At 38.8% G+C, this 19,728-nt stretch overlaps 2 protein-coding genes across 7 annotated transcripts in view; both read right to left on the reverse strand.

Moving 5' to 3' along the window:
- Positions 1-7,393, reverse strand: part of mink1 (misshapen-like kinase 1) — a 38,898-nt gene extending 31,505 nt beyond the window's left edge. For 4 of the 5 annotated variants that reach the window (XM_036143228.1, XM_036143227.1, XM_036143226.1 and 1 more), the window contains exons 1-2: positions 5,998-7,393; positions 443-508 (exon numbers count right to left, since the gene is read on the reverse strand). In XM_036143228.1, coding sequence (XP_035999121.1) covers positions 443-508; positions 5,998-6,054 — 123 coding nt within the window. In that variant the 5' untranslated portion in view covers positions 6,055-7,393. The remainder of the gene's footprint in view (positions 1-442; positions 509-5,997) is intronic. The other variant, XM_036143229.1, reaches the window with a different exon arrangement.
- Positions 7,394-11,614: 4,221 nt separating this feature from the next.
- pld2 (phospholipase D2) overlaps positions 11,615-19,728 on the reverse strand; it is a 29,545-nt gene continuing 21,431 nt past the window's right edge. For both annotated transcript variants that reach the window (XM_021318794.2, XM_036143230.1), the window contains exons 17-24: positions 19,156-19,260; positions 18,742-18,830; positions 17,815-17,928; positions 17,531-17,577; positions 17,184-17,318; positions 15,197-15,350; positions 13,507-13,624; positions 11,615-13,424 (exon numbers count right to left, since the gene is read on the reverse strand). In XM_021318794.2, the coding sequence (XP_021174469.2) occupies positions 13,200-13,424; positions 13,507-13,624; positions 15,197-15,350; positions 17,184-17,318; positions 17,531-17,577; positions 17,815-17,928; positions 18,742-18,830; positions 19,156-19,260 (987 nt within the window). In that variant the 3' untranslated portion in view covers positions 11,615-13,199. The remainder of the gene's footprint in view (positions 13,425-13,506; positions 13,625-15,196; positions 15,351-17,183; positions 17,319-17,530; positions 17,578-17,814; positions 17,929-18,741; positions 18,831-19,155; positions 19,261-19,728) is intronic.

The following is a 19,728-nucleotide window of genomic DNA, read 5'->3' on the forward strand; positions in this document are numbered from 1 at the left end:
GAGTAAATCAAAACTCCACATTTCAACTCATGATGGTAGAACAGAACTGGCATTTTCCTGACATGTCTCCTCTGTCTGGCATGTAGTTACTGTCTAAGAGACGTAAGGGAGGCTTGCCGACCCCAAAATGCCACTCTCTCTGTTCTCCAACAGCCTGTTTTGGAGATTTTTGTTTTTTAACCTCACCCATCATGCTGTTTAATGCGCCTGGGGGCAAAATGAATCCTCATCTAACCTGGTGATCACTAACAAAAAAATTAAAATAAATAAAAAGGTCCGTGTAACGTCATATATATTAATAAAAGTCTGTTTTTTCAAGCTCAAGGAATTTCCTGATCAGTAAACATTAAAATATGCTTCTGTTACATTTTTTTATCTCAATAATTGTGCATCATTATGATTATTTAATAAAAAAAAAAAAAATAGCTTTTCAAGGGCTCACCTTGTACACTTGCCCATATGTCCCATTGCCGACAACCTCGACCAGCTCAAAGATTCCTGCTGGATCCTTTGAGAGAAAACAGATGAATTTCAGACAAAAGATACAAAAAAAAAAAGTCAGACAAAATAAAAAAATTCTCACTTTATGACTAAAGCCAAACCAGCTTGCCCTTTTGGTTTTACATACTAAAGCAAGCGTTTAATTAAAGCAAAATTAACACAAAGCAAACCGTGCTAATTTTGGTTTTTAAGTGGGTGACGCTTTGTTTTCCTACACATCTATGCTGACCTTAAATGGAGGCTGAGCGCTACCTTGTTACATTTAAAGTTTCTTCAGCAAACGAGAGCCACCCTCATACAAGAAAACTCCACCTGTTCTTGTAAATGCTGAAAGCTGGCTGCTGTTACAGCGCCATAAAACAAACCTGGCGATAGGACTGCCAACAGGACTGATAAAACAAGACAGAAGACCTGTTAACAAGTACATGATATGAATCTTCTGATCTGCGAGCATCAAAGTCAGCTTTGACATAGATCCGTCATGTCAACACGAAGCCCTTTTAGTAGAATAAACCCGACATTAAAACAAGAAAGGGAGTCAGAGTGATCTCTGCTCTGTACACTAAAGCCAATTAAAAATCAATCATTCTTATGCAAAGAGATAATCTAACCCTTTCCACCCACAGGACTGGAAATAGAGGAAAACCGCATTTAAAAACAAAAGGCTGCATTAAACATTTGCAGATTTAAAATCTGAAAACTCAAGACAAAACTTTCTTCCTTTCGTGGATTTGATCATTTTACATTCCTGCATTGTGCACGCACACCTCACTGACGCTAATAATGAGTAGGCTGCTTTGACTAAATTATGCAACCCCCCCTCCCCAGAGACGAGCGAAAACGACAAGCAGTTCCACTTTCATGTAATTTCAATATGGCTTTAAGAAGATGTGTGGGTGGTGAGACTGCTGCCTTGGGTTTAAAAACGTACACCATGACCTACCCTGCTTTCATCTAGCTCCAGTCAGGGGCCTTCGACCTTCAATATGAAGATTTTTATTTATTTTTTTTACTTTGGCATCAGACACAGATGCGAAAAACCCAAAAATCACAGTTTGGTGAGAAATCTAGAGGGGCAAAATGACCGCGCATCTAATGTCAAACACGCTGCGCAGATTCTTAAGCGCGTTATGAATAGGGGCACAAAAAAAGAGGAGGAAATGTGACGTACAGCGGGAGGGAAGAGAATGATGGTATGGAAAAGGGATAATGTAATGACAGGAGTGGGCGGCGAGGCAGAGGTGGTAGCTTCGCCCACATCCAGCGCGGAGAGTGGGATGAGACGGCCGAGTTGAAAGGAGGGGAAGGGTACAGTTATATTCAAACATCGGCGTCAGCAAAATCCGCTCTGAAAATGGAGAAAGAAGGAGCCACAACTACAAGAGGGAGAGAAATGGGTGAAGCTGGAGCGCCTACAGATAAATACCAACTCTCCTTGGCACATGATTGTTTTGTTCAATGTTAAAATAAAAGGGAATGAGTGAAACGAGTTATAATAATCTGCTGCAACACTGGGGTTTGATGAGCTGCTAGAAGAAACTGTTTAAAAGACGAGAGAGGTTTTTTTTTTTTTTTTTTTTTTTTTAGGGGATGTAGAGATCAAATTTCCTGCGAGGAAACTGTTTCAGGAAAAGGAAACGCACAAAGTAAATCACAATTTTACAGATCATACAGCAAAAATATGGAGTAAAACAGTCAAACTTTATTTTATAATGTTACAGCTGCCCTCTTTAAAAAAAAAAAAAAACGACTTTTGTTCCATTTTTAGATCCAAAACTCAAAAAGGCACTAAAGAAATGCTTGAATGTTAACCTTGCCAGCAGCAAAATTAATTCAACTAATGTCCAAATTCAGATTTGTGTCCCATCATATTGTCGCACTCCTCAAAAGCCAGCAGATAAATCCCTCGTTGTTGTGCGCTTTGTAAATTTAAAAACACTTAATCCTGCCCTAATTAGTTGTTAATGAATATGTGAACTAAGATGCTGGGTGATTTTGAAAAGCTTGTGCGAGATTTTTCAAATATAATGACTGAGCCACAGACGTTCTTTCCTACGGTTGAAATACTTTAACGACGTTCCCGTCTCTGGAGTTTTGTAATCGTGTTAGCAAACAGAAAGCACAAGCGAGCACAGTGGAGGATAATGGAGTCGTGTGCTGCGTGTGATCGCATGATGTTCCAATATCCAACAGCTGATGGCAACACCCACAAAACACTGCCAGGCGCCAACAAATGCAGCTGAAGAGGAGCGTGCTAGAGGATGAACATGGATGCTGCCTAACTTTTGGTCCTGATTAAACCCTACATGGCCCCTTTAAAAAAAAAAAAAACGGTCAATCTCCAAAAATCACAAGAACACTTTCACACTTGTCTGCGGTGGGTGCTGCTGGCCAAGTAGATTTTGGTGATGAAACGTTAACAAAAATAGCAGCAAACAGAATTGATGCTGTTCAAACAGTGATTTAGAACAACAAGTGACTGTGGGGCAATTGGTCGACATAAGCACCTTGTTACCAATAATAATAATAATAATAATAATAATAATAATAATAATAATGTCTAAAAGAACCTGTTGTGTTTGCTGAAATCACAGCCAAAAAGAAAAAGGAAATTCATTCCCAGATCTGAGAAGCAGGGGGGCAAGGACTTCCTCTCATTTGTCCATTAAGCTCGCCTCTAATGGAATATGCTGCCACTTTGTGCCTTAGCACCACTGAGAGGAACGGATAAAAAAAAAAAAAAAAAGTGCCTATTTTAAATGATTTGTCGTGACGAAAAGGACTCCTATCCGTGTGCGAGGATGTTAAAACTATGGCTGTCACGATGCTAAAACTTGAAACTCAACACCACTACTGACAAAACAATAAAAAAAGAAAAGAAAATCCTCTCTACTTAATACAACCTTTTCAATAACATGGAAACAGGGTTCTTTTTAGTCAAGACCAGAAAATATGATCAGTTGCAATACGACCACATTTTAACCTCCTTAATTACAGCAGCACCACTAAGTTAGGGACAATTCAGGCCCTGTTCAGAAAAATATACAAAGTAATAACTCCTCTGCACGTCAAAGCTGCAGACAAATGTTCATATCCTTTCTGGAAGTATGGACCTTTGAGTCAGTTGTGCAACGGTTTTATTTTATCATACTGGGTTATTTTTAGTGTGCCACCGTGCTTCCATTTGCCTGTTAATTTGCTGCTGATACCATTAAGTGGGACAGATAAAGAACCGTTCTAAACTAAAATAAAATTGTTTCAAAACAGAACGTGAACCTGACGCATACAAAACTTCTTTTTTTTTTTGCAGCGCAAACAAGAATCTGCTTTACGCAAATGTAATCACCAACAGCCATGTACAATTTCTGTCTTTCTGGTAATTTAGCATTTTACTTTTTCTTTAGGGATCGACTATAGCGGCAGGTAGGTTGATACGAGTTCCCGCTTTTTTCTACCATCAGCCTGTGCTATTATTAGCTACATTAGCCTCCAGTGTCTGTCAAACATCCGCGTCGTAGCATTAGCTTGTAGCATTAACACAGCTAGCATGTGGTACTCTTCATCATTTCGTTTTTCTCCTCGTCTCTCTGCTTCATAGGGAATGTTCCTCCGAACAAAGCTTAAAGGTCGGCTATGTTTTTGTTGTTTTGTTTTTTCCTGGATGTCATGTTAGTAGAGTTTATAATCTCAGCACCTGCCGGAAGAACTGCAACAAATCGTGCAAATATGAAATTGGTGAGGAGGCCGCTGCAGGGACCATAACTTGTATCCCATCTGGCCTGGGTTGTGTAGGTTTATGTCGATTTTGACACAAATAAGTATCTTTATTTTTATTTTTTTATTATTATTATTGACATATGAAAGTTTCAATTATATTTTGATAATTTTAGTTAAAACTCATCCCTCACATTTCCTCAAAGGTTTTTGAGTATGCAGATTCCTGTACATATACACTGAAAAGTAATAAAGAGGCAAGTTGAACAATCATCAGTGTCATACTTAGACATTACTTACATTTTGGTGAATACCCTTAAATTTGCTAGTTTGTGGCGTCCCAAAAGCCAATATCGGACAATCTGCCTCTAGACTGATTTTACTAATACAAAGATGAGCAAATGCTGCAACACCAGACTCTCTTTGTGAAACGAGTTTTACAGCAACATGGACTGAGGGGGAACAGAGCAAGAAACAAGCATCTGCTCCAGAATGAGCACCTATGAACTAGACTGAAATTAGCACCTGCCCACGTGGACAAAGTGGCTTCTGAAGAAAGGTTTGGTAATCAGCCGGGAAAACGACCAACACGACCGTTTAGCAGAGTTCAGATGAGGCTTACGAACCTACGAATGCTGCACCAGCAAGGCAGCATCCTGCTTAGAGTGCGTTTTGATGCTGATGCACGGCGCCGAGGTGGATGGAATAATGAAACAGATGATTGCCTCCAAATCCTTTAACTTCACCTTAAATCGACGTGGACACATCTGGCTGTTTCAACAGAATAAAACATCAAAACTGTTTTCTGAATGGATAAAGCAGGCCGACGCTAAAGTCCTGTAATGGCTTCCATCTCAAACCTACCAGAAATGTGTAGATTATGACGTCTAAAGAAAGGTCTGTGTTGGGAAACCAGCTGGTTAAACAAACGAGCGAATCTGCCAAGAAGAGTGGTCGAACATCAAGCCGCAAATAAGACCAGGACGTTGTTCGATTGACAACAAAAAAGGATGCAGTTGAGCTCCATGTTGCTAAGGGACGTTTATCCGTACATCTTTAGGAATCGACGTCAAACTTGTGCTCACAGCTCTTGTTTATAAATATCATTTGATTTTTGTTACGTTTATCAGTCCCTGAAATAAGAACTATTCAAATGCAATATTTAATGCAAAAAAAAAAAAATCTATATGCCGCCAGGTGACTGTGTAATTCAAGAAGCTTTGCTTGGTCATAATCTGCCAGGAGCAAGAAATATTGACAATAACACAAATAAAAAATAAATAAAATAAAAACAAAAAATAAAAACAGGTAAAATTCCCAGTCTCAGAGTCAAGTTGACTGTGAACCCCTTACAATGTCCTCAACAATGTCTACAAAAGAACATGGGTGCAATATTGAGCACTGACACTGTAATTATAGAGGGAAAACATGCCCTCCAAAACCATTTCAAGAAATATTGTTCAAAGTATTGAGTAGTAGGCCTGGAATAATAACAACAAGTGTATCAGATTTTGTTCTTTAGGTGAAAAAAAAACAATAAAAATCAGAAGAAGAAATCTCTTGCTGTGATTTGTGGTTGTAGAGAGCCCAGCTGCCCACAGCCCGAGGAAGGCTTGTTTCACCTTAACTTTGTTGGCGTGGGTGTTAACATGATTGTGCTTGTGTCAGAGGAAAACTAAAAAAAAATGACATAACATGCAGAGAGCCTGTTGGCTGCCACTGTAGCGCGGCTAAACGACAGCACCTTGCAACAATTGCAGTAACGGGGGTAATAATACTCACCCTGAGAGCTGCGAGGTCTATGTCATCCAGGCTTCTTGTGGGGGCGTTTTCAGACATAGCTGGCCAAAGTTATGACGATGGCTAACAGGTTAGCCACTTATTAGAAGAATAACTTTGACAGGAGGGGGGGGAAAAATTAAAAATAAAAACAAGTGGCTGCTCACGAGCCTATTCTAACGAGACCATACAGCAAAACTGATTTTTTTTTTTTGTATATAAATGCGGAACACTTTAGTGTCGCGGGCCCATCGCAGGTGGGGTGGGCTGCCTCAGACGCACCCAGCAGGCTAGCTCTAGTCAACTCTGGCCGAGGGCTGTGGTGTTCTCCGCAGTTGGTTTATAAAGAAGAATGGTGGGGAGGAGAAAAAAAATGTCTGCAAGAAATTCTGACGGAAACACGAGTGTAAAAATAAGATTTTAGGACAAAATGGCACCGTCCCGGTTCCGCCGGCAGCGAGCTAACAACTGGTTGTCTTTAAACGCAGCGCACCTCCGCTGTTGTTGAACACCTTGCTGCGTTCATTTTGACAAGAAGACGCCGCGTCTCCGCTGCTGTAAAGCATCCCAGCTGCTAAAAACACATCTGATAAAAAACAAAAAAATGATACAAGCACGGATAAATAAGAGAAAAAAGCACCTCCTACCAGCTGACAATATAAAAAAAATTACACATTAACGGCTATTTAACGCAGCGGTTTTTTTTTTTAAGAAGAACGCAACGCCTGTGATGTGATGGCGTCCGGATCCGTCCGCACCAGAACCGAACGTCAAACTGGCACCACAGCCGCCTTACTGCTGTTAAATCCAAGCGGAGCAATTCAAATAATAGACTCGTCGAAAAAGAAAAAAAAAAAAAAAAGCTCCTTCTCGTCAAACTTTAAACGACAACTCCAAAGAGGAAAAAAAACCGAAATAAAATCTCCCACTTTTTCAAGCAGACCGCAAAGTAATCAGAGTACCGACCCAGGTGTGTGCCTTCAACCCAGCCCGTGGCTAACGTAACCGAGCTAGCAGGCTAAACTGTCCTCCTTCTTCCCCCAGGATAAACTTTCCCTCTCAGTCCATTTTTCCCTGTGTTGACAGTCGCGCCTAGCACTGCCAACCTTCCGGAGGAAACACAGACAGGGCTCTATGTTCGCAACACTTAAAAAGGCTGCGGCTATCCGCTCGGTAAAGTTAATGGTTGCCGTCGTCTCCGCCGGCGTCCAGCTCTATCGAAACTGCAGTCCCACGGTGCCAGGTACGTCGCGGCTTCTACCTGCGAAACTTGTTATTTCGCCATGTTTTGGCTCTCAGGTCCAGCCTCCTACTTCCAGCGTTTAATGTAATGACGATTGGCTGCACACAGCACTCCTCAAGTGTTTTTTTTTTCTCCCTGCTCCTGAAAAGGACTACGGAGATACAGCAGGGACAAATTAGTATGGGAGAAAAAAAAAACAGAAAAAAATAACAGGAGTGGACCTTAACCTCAGAAACGTGTCCTCTGTGAGCTGCGCAGTCGGTATGATTCATTCAAACATACCTGGACACACCCTGAAAAGTTAATATGCTTTCCGTGTTCGGCATTAATAGGTAAGTGCGCAGAGATCACTCAGCCCTGCTCTGTCAAGTTAAAGCTACTTACCAAACTTCAGTTAATAAACTCACTCTCAATGCAATGGGTCAGCTAGAACATCGTGCATTTATCAGCTTTTCTGCTCGTTTTGTTATAAATCATTTGATACTGAAGATTAAAGCTACCATCCTAGAAAAATAGCCTTCTATGCAAAAGTTTCTGGTGACATCACATAAAGAAGGATGGTCTGTGAACCTTATGGTATATGTACATGTACATGTCATATAATTATATAATTTTTTCCAGGAATTCCATTCAAAAAGTGAAACTTGTATATTATATTAATTCATTACACACAGACTGACATATTTCAAGTGTTTACTTCTTTTACTGTTTACTTTCTTTTAATTTTGATGACTATACCTGTATGTATGTATGTATGTATGTATATATATATATATATATATATATATATATATATATATATATATATATATATATATATATATATATATATACGCAGGTTGTGTCACATTTTTGTTGGCAAAAAGAGACGACAAAAATTTGTTTTGATAACCTTTTCATGTGTAACATGTTGACAAGCTAAACAAAGGAAAAATCTCCTTTTTTTTCATATTCTTTTTATATTCCTAGACAGATATCATCATGTCATGACTCGTTGGGGCCTTTTCTCCCGTACATCTCAAAGGCGTTGCCCCATATATTATTTTTCAACGTAAACAAATAGTGACGAACAAAAACATAAAACAAATATTTGTTAAAAATGGGCCATTTTTAAAAGAAATCTGCAGGTGGCTGAGACTTTATTATTACTTTAAATTAGTTTTAACTGCAAAAAAGGTGGCTGGTAGTTTAATATGTTGTATTTCAAAAAGCAAAATCAAATAACCTTGCTTGCTCTGCTTTTTGTTGTTGTCCATAAATACATTTGACAAAAATTGTCATAACACAAACAGACTTAAAATGAGACAAATCCTCCCAGCTAGCCCTTAAATGCATACAACCACAGTGCAGCCTTTACTATCCCCATTATTCCAGTCGGCAGAAGTGACAAAAAGGAAGAAAAACAATTCCCACTGTTTGGCATTAAGAGGGTTGTAAAGGTAATCCAAAATAGAAATGAATTCTGGCTGCAAGACACACCACAGTAGTATCATAAACAATTTACAGTGACATAGAATAGTTTTTACTTATTTGATGATTGGAGAATATGCACTAAATTCTAACAGGACCTGTAATAGTTAGAGTTCTGGATGGCCATTGCCATCGTCACCCTTTGCTTCAGCTTCACCACCCACAGCAGTAACCATCAAGGATTTGGGAGTCACCAATAAAAAAAACAACAAAAAAACGTAAGGCTAAATTTCTCTAAACTCAAACGCAACTCAAAACACTGCAGCATTTTTAATCATCAAATTTGTCCACACAAGGAATTTGACTTTGGTTCCACTTTGCTCTCAACAAAGACATTTTAATTATAAATATATGAAAAGGGATTTTTTTTTGTGAATATGTATACATGTATTTCCTGTCCTAGATGGAGGGAAGGTCATCCTGTATTTCATGAAATCATACAGTACGTAATCACCCAGCTGATTGCTACATTTGCCTTTCCATTAGGGGAGATCTACTTTGTTTTCAGCAGATCCTCATTGTCTTCAATAATGCATGATTCACCTCTAAAGAGTTCAATCTGGCGCATGCATAATTGAGACTATATTCAGTAGCTCCAACCTGTGGATTGCCTTGGCAATTTTCTAACCATTTCAGCATTCAGACAGAAGGTAAAAGTTTAAATTAGCCAGTAAATCTTGAAGATAGGTAGAGTAAGTAGATATCTACTGCTTTCAGCTGAAATGTTCCCATTTCACAGCAAACATTTTAACTGTAAATAGTTGGGAATGGAAACACGGGTGTGTTAACAAGGGTTGCATTTCACTGCATCTGTGCAAGGTGCTCGTTTGATTCAGATGTATTATATTGAGGTTCTGTTAAAAGGTAGACACATCTGGTGATATCTGGAGCAGATAACTTTTTGGCATCTTATTAGGTATAAATCCAAATAAGTTGGTCCAAGAAGCTGAAAGCAAATTAACGGACTTCTATTAACTTAAAACAACTCGAGTCTAATCAGCAGTTTACACAAACTAATTTTGAGATTTTAAACCATTGTTATGCTTGAATAGTGTGATTATTTAAAATTAATCACCAAATTATTATAATTATGTAAGGGGAATTGAGTTAGAAAGGGGTGCTCTACTATTAATCCTCCAGTGTAAAACACTGAAAACAGAACATGTAAAGCATTCCCAATAAGAGGTGTTTGTTGTAACATCATAACAAATACTAAGGTGGAAAAAGCAAAAATACTACAGTAGTTAGTGTAAATTAATTCATTTATATTTAAACATAATGAACATGAATAAAAATAGTAAAAGAGCTGGATTTAGTCATTAGGACAATGCTCATCTATAGTCTCAGGCAGGTCAATGTCATTTTAGTGATTTTTTTTTTTTTTTTAACTTTCTGGTTTGTTTTCTGGATGTTTCACAGAAAATGACTGATGGCCAATTCTTGTTAACATAAATATTTCATCTATATAACCCCTAAATATATATATGACAACTGTTTAAGTGGTCCTAAAACAGCATCAACATGAAATTGTTCTTGAAATCTGAGTTACTTTAAGACGTTTTCGTTGACAATTCACAGATTCTTTGGATTTACACATGGTGGAAGTTCACCTATAACAGGTAAGATATTAACAGCTTATATCTATTTAATAGATCCTGTACTATCTAATAAAGTCAAAATGTCTACTCTGAAGTTGGGTAATTGTCTTTTTCCCCCCATTACTTCTTTATTATGTTTTAGGGAATTGAAAGAAACATTTCATCATCTTTAATTTTGGCAGCATTCCGTTTTCTAGACAGACATCAACTCTTAATAGATTCATTTTATACTAATACATGTCAACAAAATATTACATAAAATATTTGTTTATTGTAGGTAAAAAATAAATGGACTGAAGTACTAAACAACAGCAAATGTGAAGGTTATCACAGAGAATTAAACAATTATAGTGGTTACAGAAATAGATGAGCTGATATTGATCCAACTTTCATTAAAAACAAGTATGAGGAAAAAAGAAAAACAACACAGCTTACAGTAAATGTTTCTTAAAACCTTATCAAAGTATTTTAGGAAGACCAGTTAAAAGGTTTCTACCCTGAGTGTTAGTGTGCTGTTTATTATACCTACAGATCTACATATACAATGACTTTAAATTGTAAAAATAGATTTAGATAAAATGCAGTGAAAAATATTCATAGTAGTACATTCATAAAAGTGTTTATAAGGCTGGTTATCAGTTTGTTAGAAACATAAATGTTGTAAGATCACTTATTGGTCAGTTAAAGGCATTTCTGCTTACCCATTACAAAGATTAGCACTTTATACATTTATTTTTTCTTACACAAAACAGTTTTAAAAAAAATCCACCTTCTACTGTGCAAAGAGTGAGTAGGTTTTTCTTTCTTCATGGTGTGACTATTTTTGAAACCAGCAGAGCACAGTGTCTAAACACAGATGGGTTTTTTTTCTTAGCTCCCCTGTAAAAGCAGCATTGTGTAGAGAGAGTTCACACAAAGCATCTGTCAGTCGAATTTTTCACACCAGTTTGAAACCACCAAAGTAGTGCAGCTGACCCGTGGACAAGCGTCAAAGCTTATTAAGTTTGTACAACTTAACTTTGAGCAAGCTTGGAGAACTGTGTATACAGTCATATCCAATGGATTAGAATATGCATTTCTAAAGAGGTTTGTTAGGTACCTTAAAAAAAACATTTTTATTTTATTAAGCCCCAATTTCTGCATGACAATTTTTTTTCCTGGTCTGATGAAATATTGTAATCTGAAATGCTGTGTTTTTAATCAGCTGGAGGAGGAATTTTTTTATATAATGAACAGGCTTTAAATAGCTTTAAAACATCATCCGTCTGTGTTAATCTATATAATGTGTTTCTCTTAGTGACCGAGTCACTAAATTATATTAATATTTCAATAATATCCTAATTTATTGAACATGACTATTAGTAAATCCTAAAAAAATACAATGCAAACTTTATCACACTATTAGGAATATAAAACAGAATAAAAAAGAGGTGCCACTAGATCTTGCACTATCCAAGCCCTTTTCAACCATATAAAAATGTGTGTTTTCTGTCATTCAGCTAATCTATTGTTCCTTGCAAAACTATTCACATTTACTAATCAGGTCATTTTCTAAGATAATTGTGGTTAAACTGGATTTGATTTAAGGGTATCAAAGTCAAGGGGGCTCAACACCACTGCATGAATAATATTCAGATCTTTTTGGGAAAGCATGTTAAAAACCACACATCAGTTTCCTTCCTTTTCATGGGAGTAACAAACTTGTCTTGGCCTATCAAATGATTTCCTAATACTAAGGAAATACATTGAAGTTGGTGGTAATAAAAATGTGACAAACTTTAAAGGTTATGAAACCCTTTGCAAGAAACTGTACAGCAAGTACTGTTTTTCCTCTATTTACTAAACAAAATAAAAAAAGAAAAGAAAGACCAGTGCAACAGATTTGCATATCCCTCAAGAAGTGATCAATCTGAGCAGTCGGGGAGAAGGAAGTGTGTCAGACGCATTATGTAACTTCTCAGCTGGACCTCAACAAATGCCTCTTGCCTGTGAGCAAATATAACATACGGTAGACACGCAAGACTCTTCATGGCTTCTAGACACAACACGCAAGTAGCTGCAAGATGCCAGTAAAGTGTGGAGTGTTCTGTGCTGGACTGCAAGGCAATCCACTCGGATGTAAGGGGTGGTGTAAAGAAATCCGAATTTCACCAGGATTCCATTAACGCACCTGCTAGTCGTGTTTTTCCACTCGCATTTCTTCCACATTAACATATAAATATGACAGAAGTAACAAGTCCTCGTATCCCCCCCCCAATCAGCATTATCGCTTTCCTTTTCACCGGCGCACCCTCTCGATTTAGTAAGCCATCCCCTCCTATCAGCGCTCTCCTATTCTGCCCCTATCGAGCCTTTATTTCAGCTGCGAGCCAGTCATCTCTTTATATCCGTCACCATAACAACCACAAATGTTCTGACAGGTTTCCTGGCGCTGCAGCGAGAGGTGAAGCCTCGGAGGGAGCGAGTGAGAGAACGTGAGAGAGAAAGAGACAGAGCCACCCACCCGACCACACACACACAAAAAAATAAAAAGAATAATCTTGCAGCAGTAATTGTACACTGTGTTCCCAGATCATGGGAGATGCTTGATTTCCAGTACAACCTTGCAGCCCTCTACTGAGTCATGCATTCATTTGCATGAGTTTACACTATCGTCGGCCCCTCAGAGCCGATCGCACTGCAAAAAGTTACACGACTGGACATCCTGCATGAACTGGCCGGTAAAGATCGGTCTATTATTCTTACAGGTGATAAAACATTCAGTGTTGTGAGCCGGACGGGATTTAGGATCGACACACAAACTGTCTCAACGTATGGGCTGGTGTCATTGCTCGTTCGCGAGTGCTGGGTTTTAGGTACAGGCTAGCAGCGGCCACATCCGGGCAGACCTGTGATTATGTCCAAAGGTCTGTAGGAGCCATGCCTTCTTTACAGTTCAGAGGCGGCAGCAGGTTTTCCTCATACATGTATTTCAGCGGAAAGTGGACCAGCACCCCTCTGACGGCCTTCAGCTCCTCCGCCGCCCGCTCGGGGTCGGTGTCGCAGAGGCGTTCTTCGCAGTTGTGCTCACTCAGGCGCTGCATGTTGTGAACACTGTTGCAGGGGAGGCATCGGAAGACCTGGCGGGGTAAAGCAGACGGGTAGTCAGCATCAAACAGGTGGTGACAAAAAGAGTAACGCGACCGCTGCGTTCCGCTCTACCTTAGCGTAGATCTCCGTGTTGAGTTTAGCCGTTTCATTCCAGGTCAGGAAGAAGAAGTCGTCACTGATCGGATCGTCAATGTTGATGCTGGGGTCTGATACGGCTCCAACCAGGACACTGTGGAAGCACCGAACGTAAATATAAATGCTTTTGAACATCGATCGAGCCAAATTTTGAAAAAACGTACTTTTTACAGTGCCTTGAAAAGTATGTCATATTATAACCACAGACTTCCGTTTCGTTTTAGGGATTATACAGTATAATGAAAATGATGCATGATTTGAATGTGTTTTAGTTTGTTTTTTACACATAAACATCTGAAAAGTGTGTCAAACGACTGTATTCAACCTCCTTAAGTTGACACTTTGCCAAAACCCCTTCCGCTGCAATCACTCCTGCAGGTTTTTTAAGGAGCATGTCTCTGCCATCTTTGCAGATCTAGGAACTAATATTTTGCCCATTTGTCTCAAAATAGCTTAGGCTCAGCTAAATTAAACCAAAGCAGTTTCAAGTCTTAATAGTGATTGTCAATTGGGTTTAGACCCATGACAATGCTTTGCACTTTTATTGTAGCTTTGGCTGTAGGTTTTGGGTCAGTCACCTGCTAGAAGGCGGACCTTCACCCTTAGACTCAAAATTGTTCATCCTCCAACAGGTTTTTTTTAAGGATTTTTCTGGATTTGCCACCATCCATCTTCCAATGAGCTCTGAACAGCTTCCCTGTCCCTGCTGAAGAAAAGCATTCCCAAAGCATTATGCTCCTACCAGCCATATTTTGCAGTGGGGATGGAGTGCAGTGTTAGTCTTCTGCCAGAAATAGTGTTCTGCATGAATGACATTTTTTTTTTTTTGTCTTTTGTCACAATAGCTTCTTTCTTCATGTTTGCAGTGTGCCCTGCAAGGCTTGAAACAGACTAAACAGAACATCTTTAACTTTCTCTCAATAATGGCTTTCTTCTTGCCACTCTTGCATAAAGGCCACTTTTGTGGAGTGCACAACTAATGTCAGATAAGAACAGATTCCCCCACCAGAGCTGTGTCTTGGTACATTAGCAGTATTGTGATATTCTTTCCGTTTTCTAATGAGTGATTGAACTTGCACCTTTGTTCCTACCAGCACATATAGGTGTTGCACACACAAAATGCTGAAGAAAATTACACAAACTTTGCAGTCATGCGGACACTAGAGCAGACTAGGAGAAATGAACTAGTCTTTTTACTGAGAAAGAAAATAAACTGACGTAGATTCCATTATGTGATCTGTGAAGGCAAATTGATGCAAAGGATTTCCTTTATGGGGGTTTAACTGTAAAAGAAATTGACTGAAAAACATGCAGTTCTCCTTCCATTTCACTGTTACGCATTACTTTTTGTTGGTCTCCGACATAAAAATATCTAAAAAAAATAAAAATACATGCAACAAAGAACGCAAATATTCAAGGGGTATGAATACTTTTGAATGGCACTGTACATTACGTTTATTATCAGTTTTTTAGCTTGTTAAATCAAATGCATAAACAAACGAGTTTGCCATGTGCCCATAAGAAATCAGTAGCCAACATGCAAAAAGCACATATGCAAAAATGTCCTGTTGTGTGTTCAGTCACAATCGGCAGATTTGTTAATCCAACAGGAAGTCACAATCGGTACTAGTACCTTATCTTAGGAGTAACAATGTTCTGTCCTGACCTGAAGCACTCTTTGCGTAGAGCAAGCGCGAGCGGTCCTGCCTCGTATTCCTGTCCTCCCATGATGGATGGGACCCTCTCTTCATCTTCCACAAACACTGCCAGCTCACTATCTCGGGTGCCCAGCATGCTGCGATCATTGATGTTGGCTGATCCTGAAACACACGTGGAAACGAGAGGTTTATCCAAGTTTGAAGCCTTTTAAAGGAATAATATATATATATATATATATATATATATATATATATATATATATATATATATATATATATATATATATATATATATATATATATATTGGTTGTATCTAGAAAATTAGTTATTTTCAGATTTTCTTCTGTTTAGTCATGAGCAATTAGTGCCTTTTAAGTACTGACATTTTTCTCTTTAAAGGAGCAAAAAGCAAAATCATTATTTCAGATTGAAAGAACTAAAAAACACAGCGGAGGTTCTGGGTTCAACTCCCACAGACTGCCACTCTGGCTCTTAACCCCAGATTGCTCCCCGGTGCCGCACAGCGGCAAGAGGATATGTTAAATGCAGAGAACAAATTTAATTGAAATGTATGTTGCAATGACAATAAAGATGATTGGGGGAAAAAAATGTATGTCCATATGAACAGCTGCCACTCAGGGCTTAGCCCCTTCCTACCCATAAAATGCCACCGTCAGAGCAGTGTAGCGTAGGATCAAAATGACTGAGGGCAAGCCCAGCGGTTAGAAATATTCTCATTTATAAGTTACTTCTTCTCTAGTTCCTCCAAAAGGTGATGCTGTTTGGCTGTGTATTTATCCTTAAATTTGCACATACGAGGTGACGGGTGAGAAGGGGAGGGGAGACCTGGGTTGCAGCTGGAGTGGCTGAAGAGAGGTGTGGCATGTCACATGTCTCGTTTTGGTCGACAGACAGTTCTCACCAGCCCACCTAATGGTGAAATACCGCTTATTGCTCCTTTAAAGCTATAGTTGGTGGTAATCCTGTTCAGAGAAACTTTTTGTTATACTTGTTGAAATGGTCCTTCCATCCTGACAGTAGTCAATACGTTACGGATTCAGAAAAAGGAGGTTAAAAAAATTAGTTCTCTGTAAAAACTGCAGGCCTATAAAAACTCTGACCAATCCTGTCATACGCTGTGGATGGAAAGAACCAATCAGATGCCTTCATGTCTCGCCTTGCTCTCACCCCCCTCTCTCCCTTAGTTTTCAGGGGTATCGCCTTATCTATTGGTTGTCCCACATGCTGACGCGCTCGCGTAATGCCAATGTGTGCGCAAGTTCCTTGTTAGTTTCCGCCTGCTGGCTGCGCATGCGCACTTCTAGTGTTTATATATCTGAGTTAGCGGTTAGCTTTGGTGTTAGCCGTTCATTGTAGTTCCGCTCCTCTCACCGTATACTTTGAACATGGCTGAGAGTTGCAAGAAGCAAACTATGTACAAGTTTATGAGAAGAAGAGGAAGGACTCAGTAGACATAATTAAGACCAGACTTTGGAAAATTTATTTCACTCCCCCTGAAGAGCGGAAAGGTAGGACGGTCTTGCGCACACGCAGTTATTAAAAAAATGGACAATCGTTTCTTACTTGCATTTCGGGAAAAAAAAAAAATCGCCAATTCTACCTTTAAGAATGAAAAATCCTGACATATGCAAACAAGTATTATAACAATAAAGGCACCCTCTGTTGTTCTCTGTTGGATAGATAACACAGCAGTCAAAGTTTGCTACTTCCGTCCTATCTGGTCCAACAAGCTATGACGATAAAAAGAATAAATATCAGGAGGAATTTATCAGGGAAATAAAATGCAAACTAGAAGCAGTGATGGGGAATGCTCACTGCATTTGTTTTTTCTCTCCTTTCTTTTACCTTGTGACTTTCTTTTTTGAAAACTCAAGGAGAAAATACATGATAATAATAAAAATCAGTTCACAATATAACCTCTTTAAGAACCGATTAGCTAAGTTCCTTGAATGAGTTTGCAGGTAGTGACTCACCAATTATATAGCAGCGGTCATCAGCAATGAGCGCCTTGCTGTGGACATAGATCAGCTCTGTGACGAGCGACCCAGAGAGACGGGAATGCGTTCTGAGGCCACAAAAGGTGATGTACTCAGTCCACTGGTCCTTTACTTGGGGGACAGATCACAATCACATTATTAACCAATGAAAATATTAGTGGGAAGAAACAACTCCTGCAGTGTGGAGAGCTCCTTAAAATATTAAAATGAAAATAAAGCAGGAAAAAATTAATTAAAATTCATGGCTTGCAGACAGAAATAAAGGAGTAACAGAAAGCTTTGAAAGTAAACCAGTAGTCGTGGTGTTAGATGGAAAAACTTACCTTCACTAAGCCTCGACAGAATCGAGTGCTCTCCACGGCACATAGTCCTTACACAAATAAAATAATGAATATAATTCAGCTGTTTTTATAGGGTGGGGTAGCAAGATAAATTAATCTATACGCACACATTCATATAATGTATTCACAACTTCCTCAAGATTGAAAACATGTCTCTGTTGCTCTTCCAAAGGATGCAAAAGCTGAATTGTCCAGCAGTTGCTAAAAGTTCTTATGTCATTTCTATTCAGAGTGCAGGATGATAATAGGAGGAGAAAGGATCTCACCTGTAAGTGAAGTGCATAATCGCCTGAATTGCATTTCCACCTCCCGTGGTAATGTCTCCCTCAAACCCAGGAAGTAAAGGAATCACCACAAACACCCTGTACTTCTTCTGCTCTCTGTAGAAAAACACAGGAGCACAGATTCTACTTTGGAGGTACTTTTCAGTGGTGATTTTGTTTTCATCATCAAATGCAATATTGACAATAAAAACACAGCTTGAAAATAAGGTATGGATTCCCAAAGTAGTTTCATAAAATGTCTTAAAAGGTGCTCTATATGTAAAAAAAAAAACAAAAACAAAAACACTTCTAATCATGCTTCTAGTGTATTTGGGAGGATGAAACGAGAATCACTCTTATCAGCTGACTTAGTAAACAAATGAGCGACTTTTTACAGATTCTGAAGCATTCAATCATGTCTGAATTTCAAGAGGTTGAGGGGTCAGCTGCACCAATCCGTTGATATTGTTGTTTGAATTTCCGTACATTTTGCTCACTTGACTAGTCGATGAAGATCTTCGAGAAACATATCTGGATGTTCCAGATGGCTCTGTTACTTTTCTAACCACTTCCTTATGTTTAACGGTTGCTATAATTTCCTTAAATCTGCAACTCATATGTTTTGCACCAGCCATACATATTATGACTAAACACAAAAATCATAGCTAATTGACTAATTGTGCATAACAATCTGGCAAATAGCTATAATACATCTTAAAATTGGCTGAAATTGAACTGATTGTCCTTTTTTTCAGCGAGATGCTGAATAAATGTAGTAGATGAATAAAAATCTCACATCGAATATTTTTTTTTGCTGAAGCACAAGTTTAATCAAACAAAATAACTTTGTTCTTCAAAGATGTTAACAAAACATGAATAAACCATATTCATATATATATATATATATGTCTCCTGCGAGAGAAACCACACCTGTGTGCTCGCAGGATTCGGTTCACAATTGCATCCCCGATCGTATTGTGGACGACCTTGCCGTCGGCACAGCTGATGAAAAACTGGTTCTAAGGGCAGAGAAAAGGCAGATGGTGACTCGGTATGAGGCAAGGGCCAAAGCAGATAGGAAGCTGCCAAAGAGCATGCATGAAACCTCATAATTAGGAACTGAACCTTTCAGAGATGTGACCTCAATGTGTTTTAAACATATACCTAATAAAGCACCACATCTCAAATTCCACCATTAGGTCAAAAAGCAACATCAATCATATCAGATTAAAGAGAATTCTAATAATCCCAATCAGATTTATAAAACTATTTGGAGATGCAATGATTTCATTTTGAAATGGAACATTTGCCAGCGTTGCCAACACATATGTGCTGCTGTTTTACCTCGATGTAGATGTAGTGCTCGCTGTTCTCAATTGTGTGTATGTAGGCATTAAGGATTGAGTTCTCAGCTGTTCCAGTTGACCACCGATCAGCAGAGCGCAGTACCTGAGGAAATAACGCATTCAGGGTTCCTACACAGTCCTGGTTGGCAAAATCAATACTTGTCCAGAGTTCTCAGTTCTTTTCAGACAATTTGTGAAGAGAGTGAATGTCTACAATTTTATATAAAACATGCAAAAACCCTGAGTGGGACAGGTAGAAGAGAAGGAGGGAGGGTTGAAGGAAGAAGCTTTCAGATCGGGGTTCGTGGAGAAAATGTAAATGTTTTCCTCTTTTTTTTTGTTCAGGAAAATATTCCTGTTTATCTCAATACTCCTCCTTTGGTTTATTCCGAAAGAAAGGTAGAACTACAATCCTACCAGGAGACAAATGTTTTGTTTTTGTTGGATTTTCTTTTTGCAAATGAAACAAACCTAAGTCAAAGAAATATAATCCGATATTACTGCCACTAATTTTAAAGATGTTTGCCTTTTGTGGAGTTGAACGTAACACGACAAATGTAACCAGAGAGCC

Source organism: Fundulus heteroclitus, chromosome 11 (assembly GCF_011125445.2).
Source record: "Fundulus heteroclitus isolate FHET01 chromosome 11, MU-UCD_Fhet_4.1, whole genome shotgun sequence".
NCBI lineage: Eukaryota > Metazoa > Chordata > Actinopteri > Cyprinodontiformes > Fundulidae > Fundulus > Fundulus heteroclitus.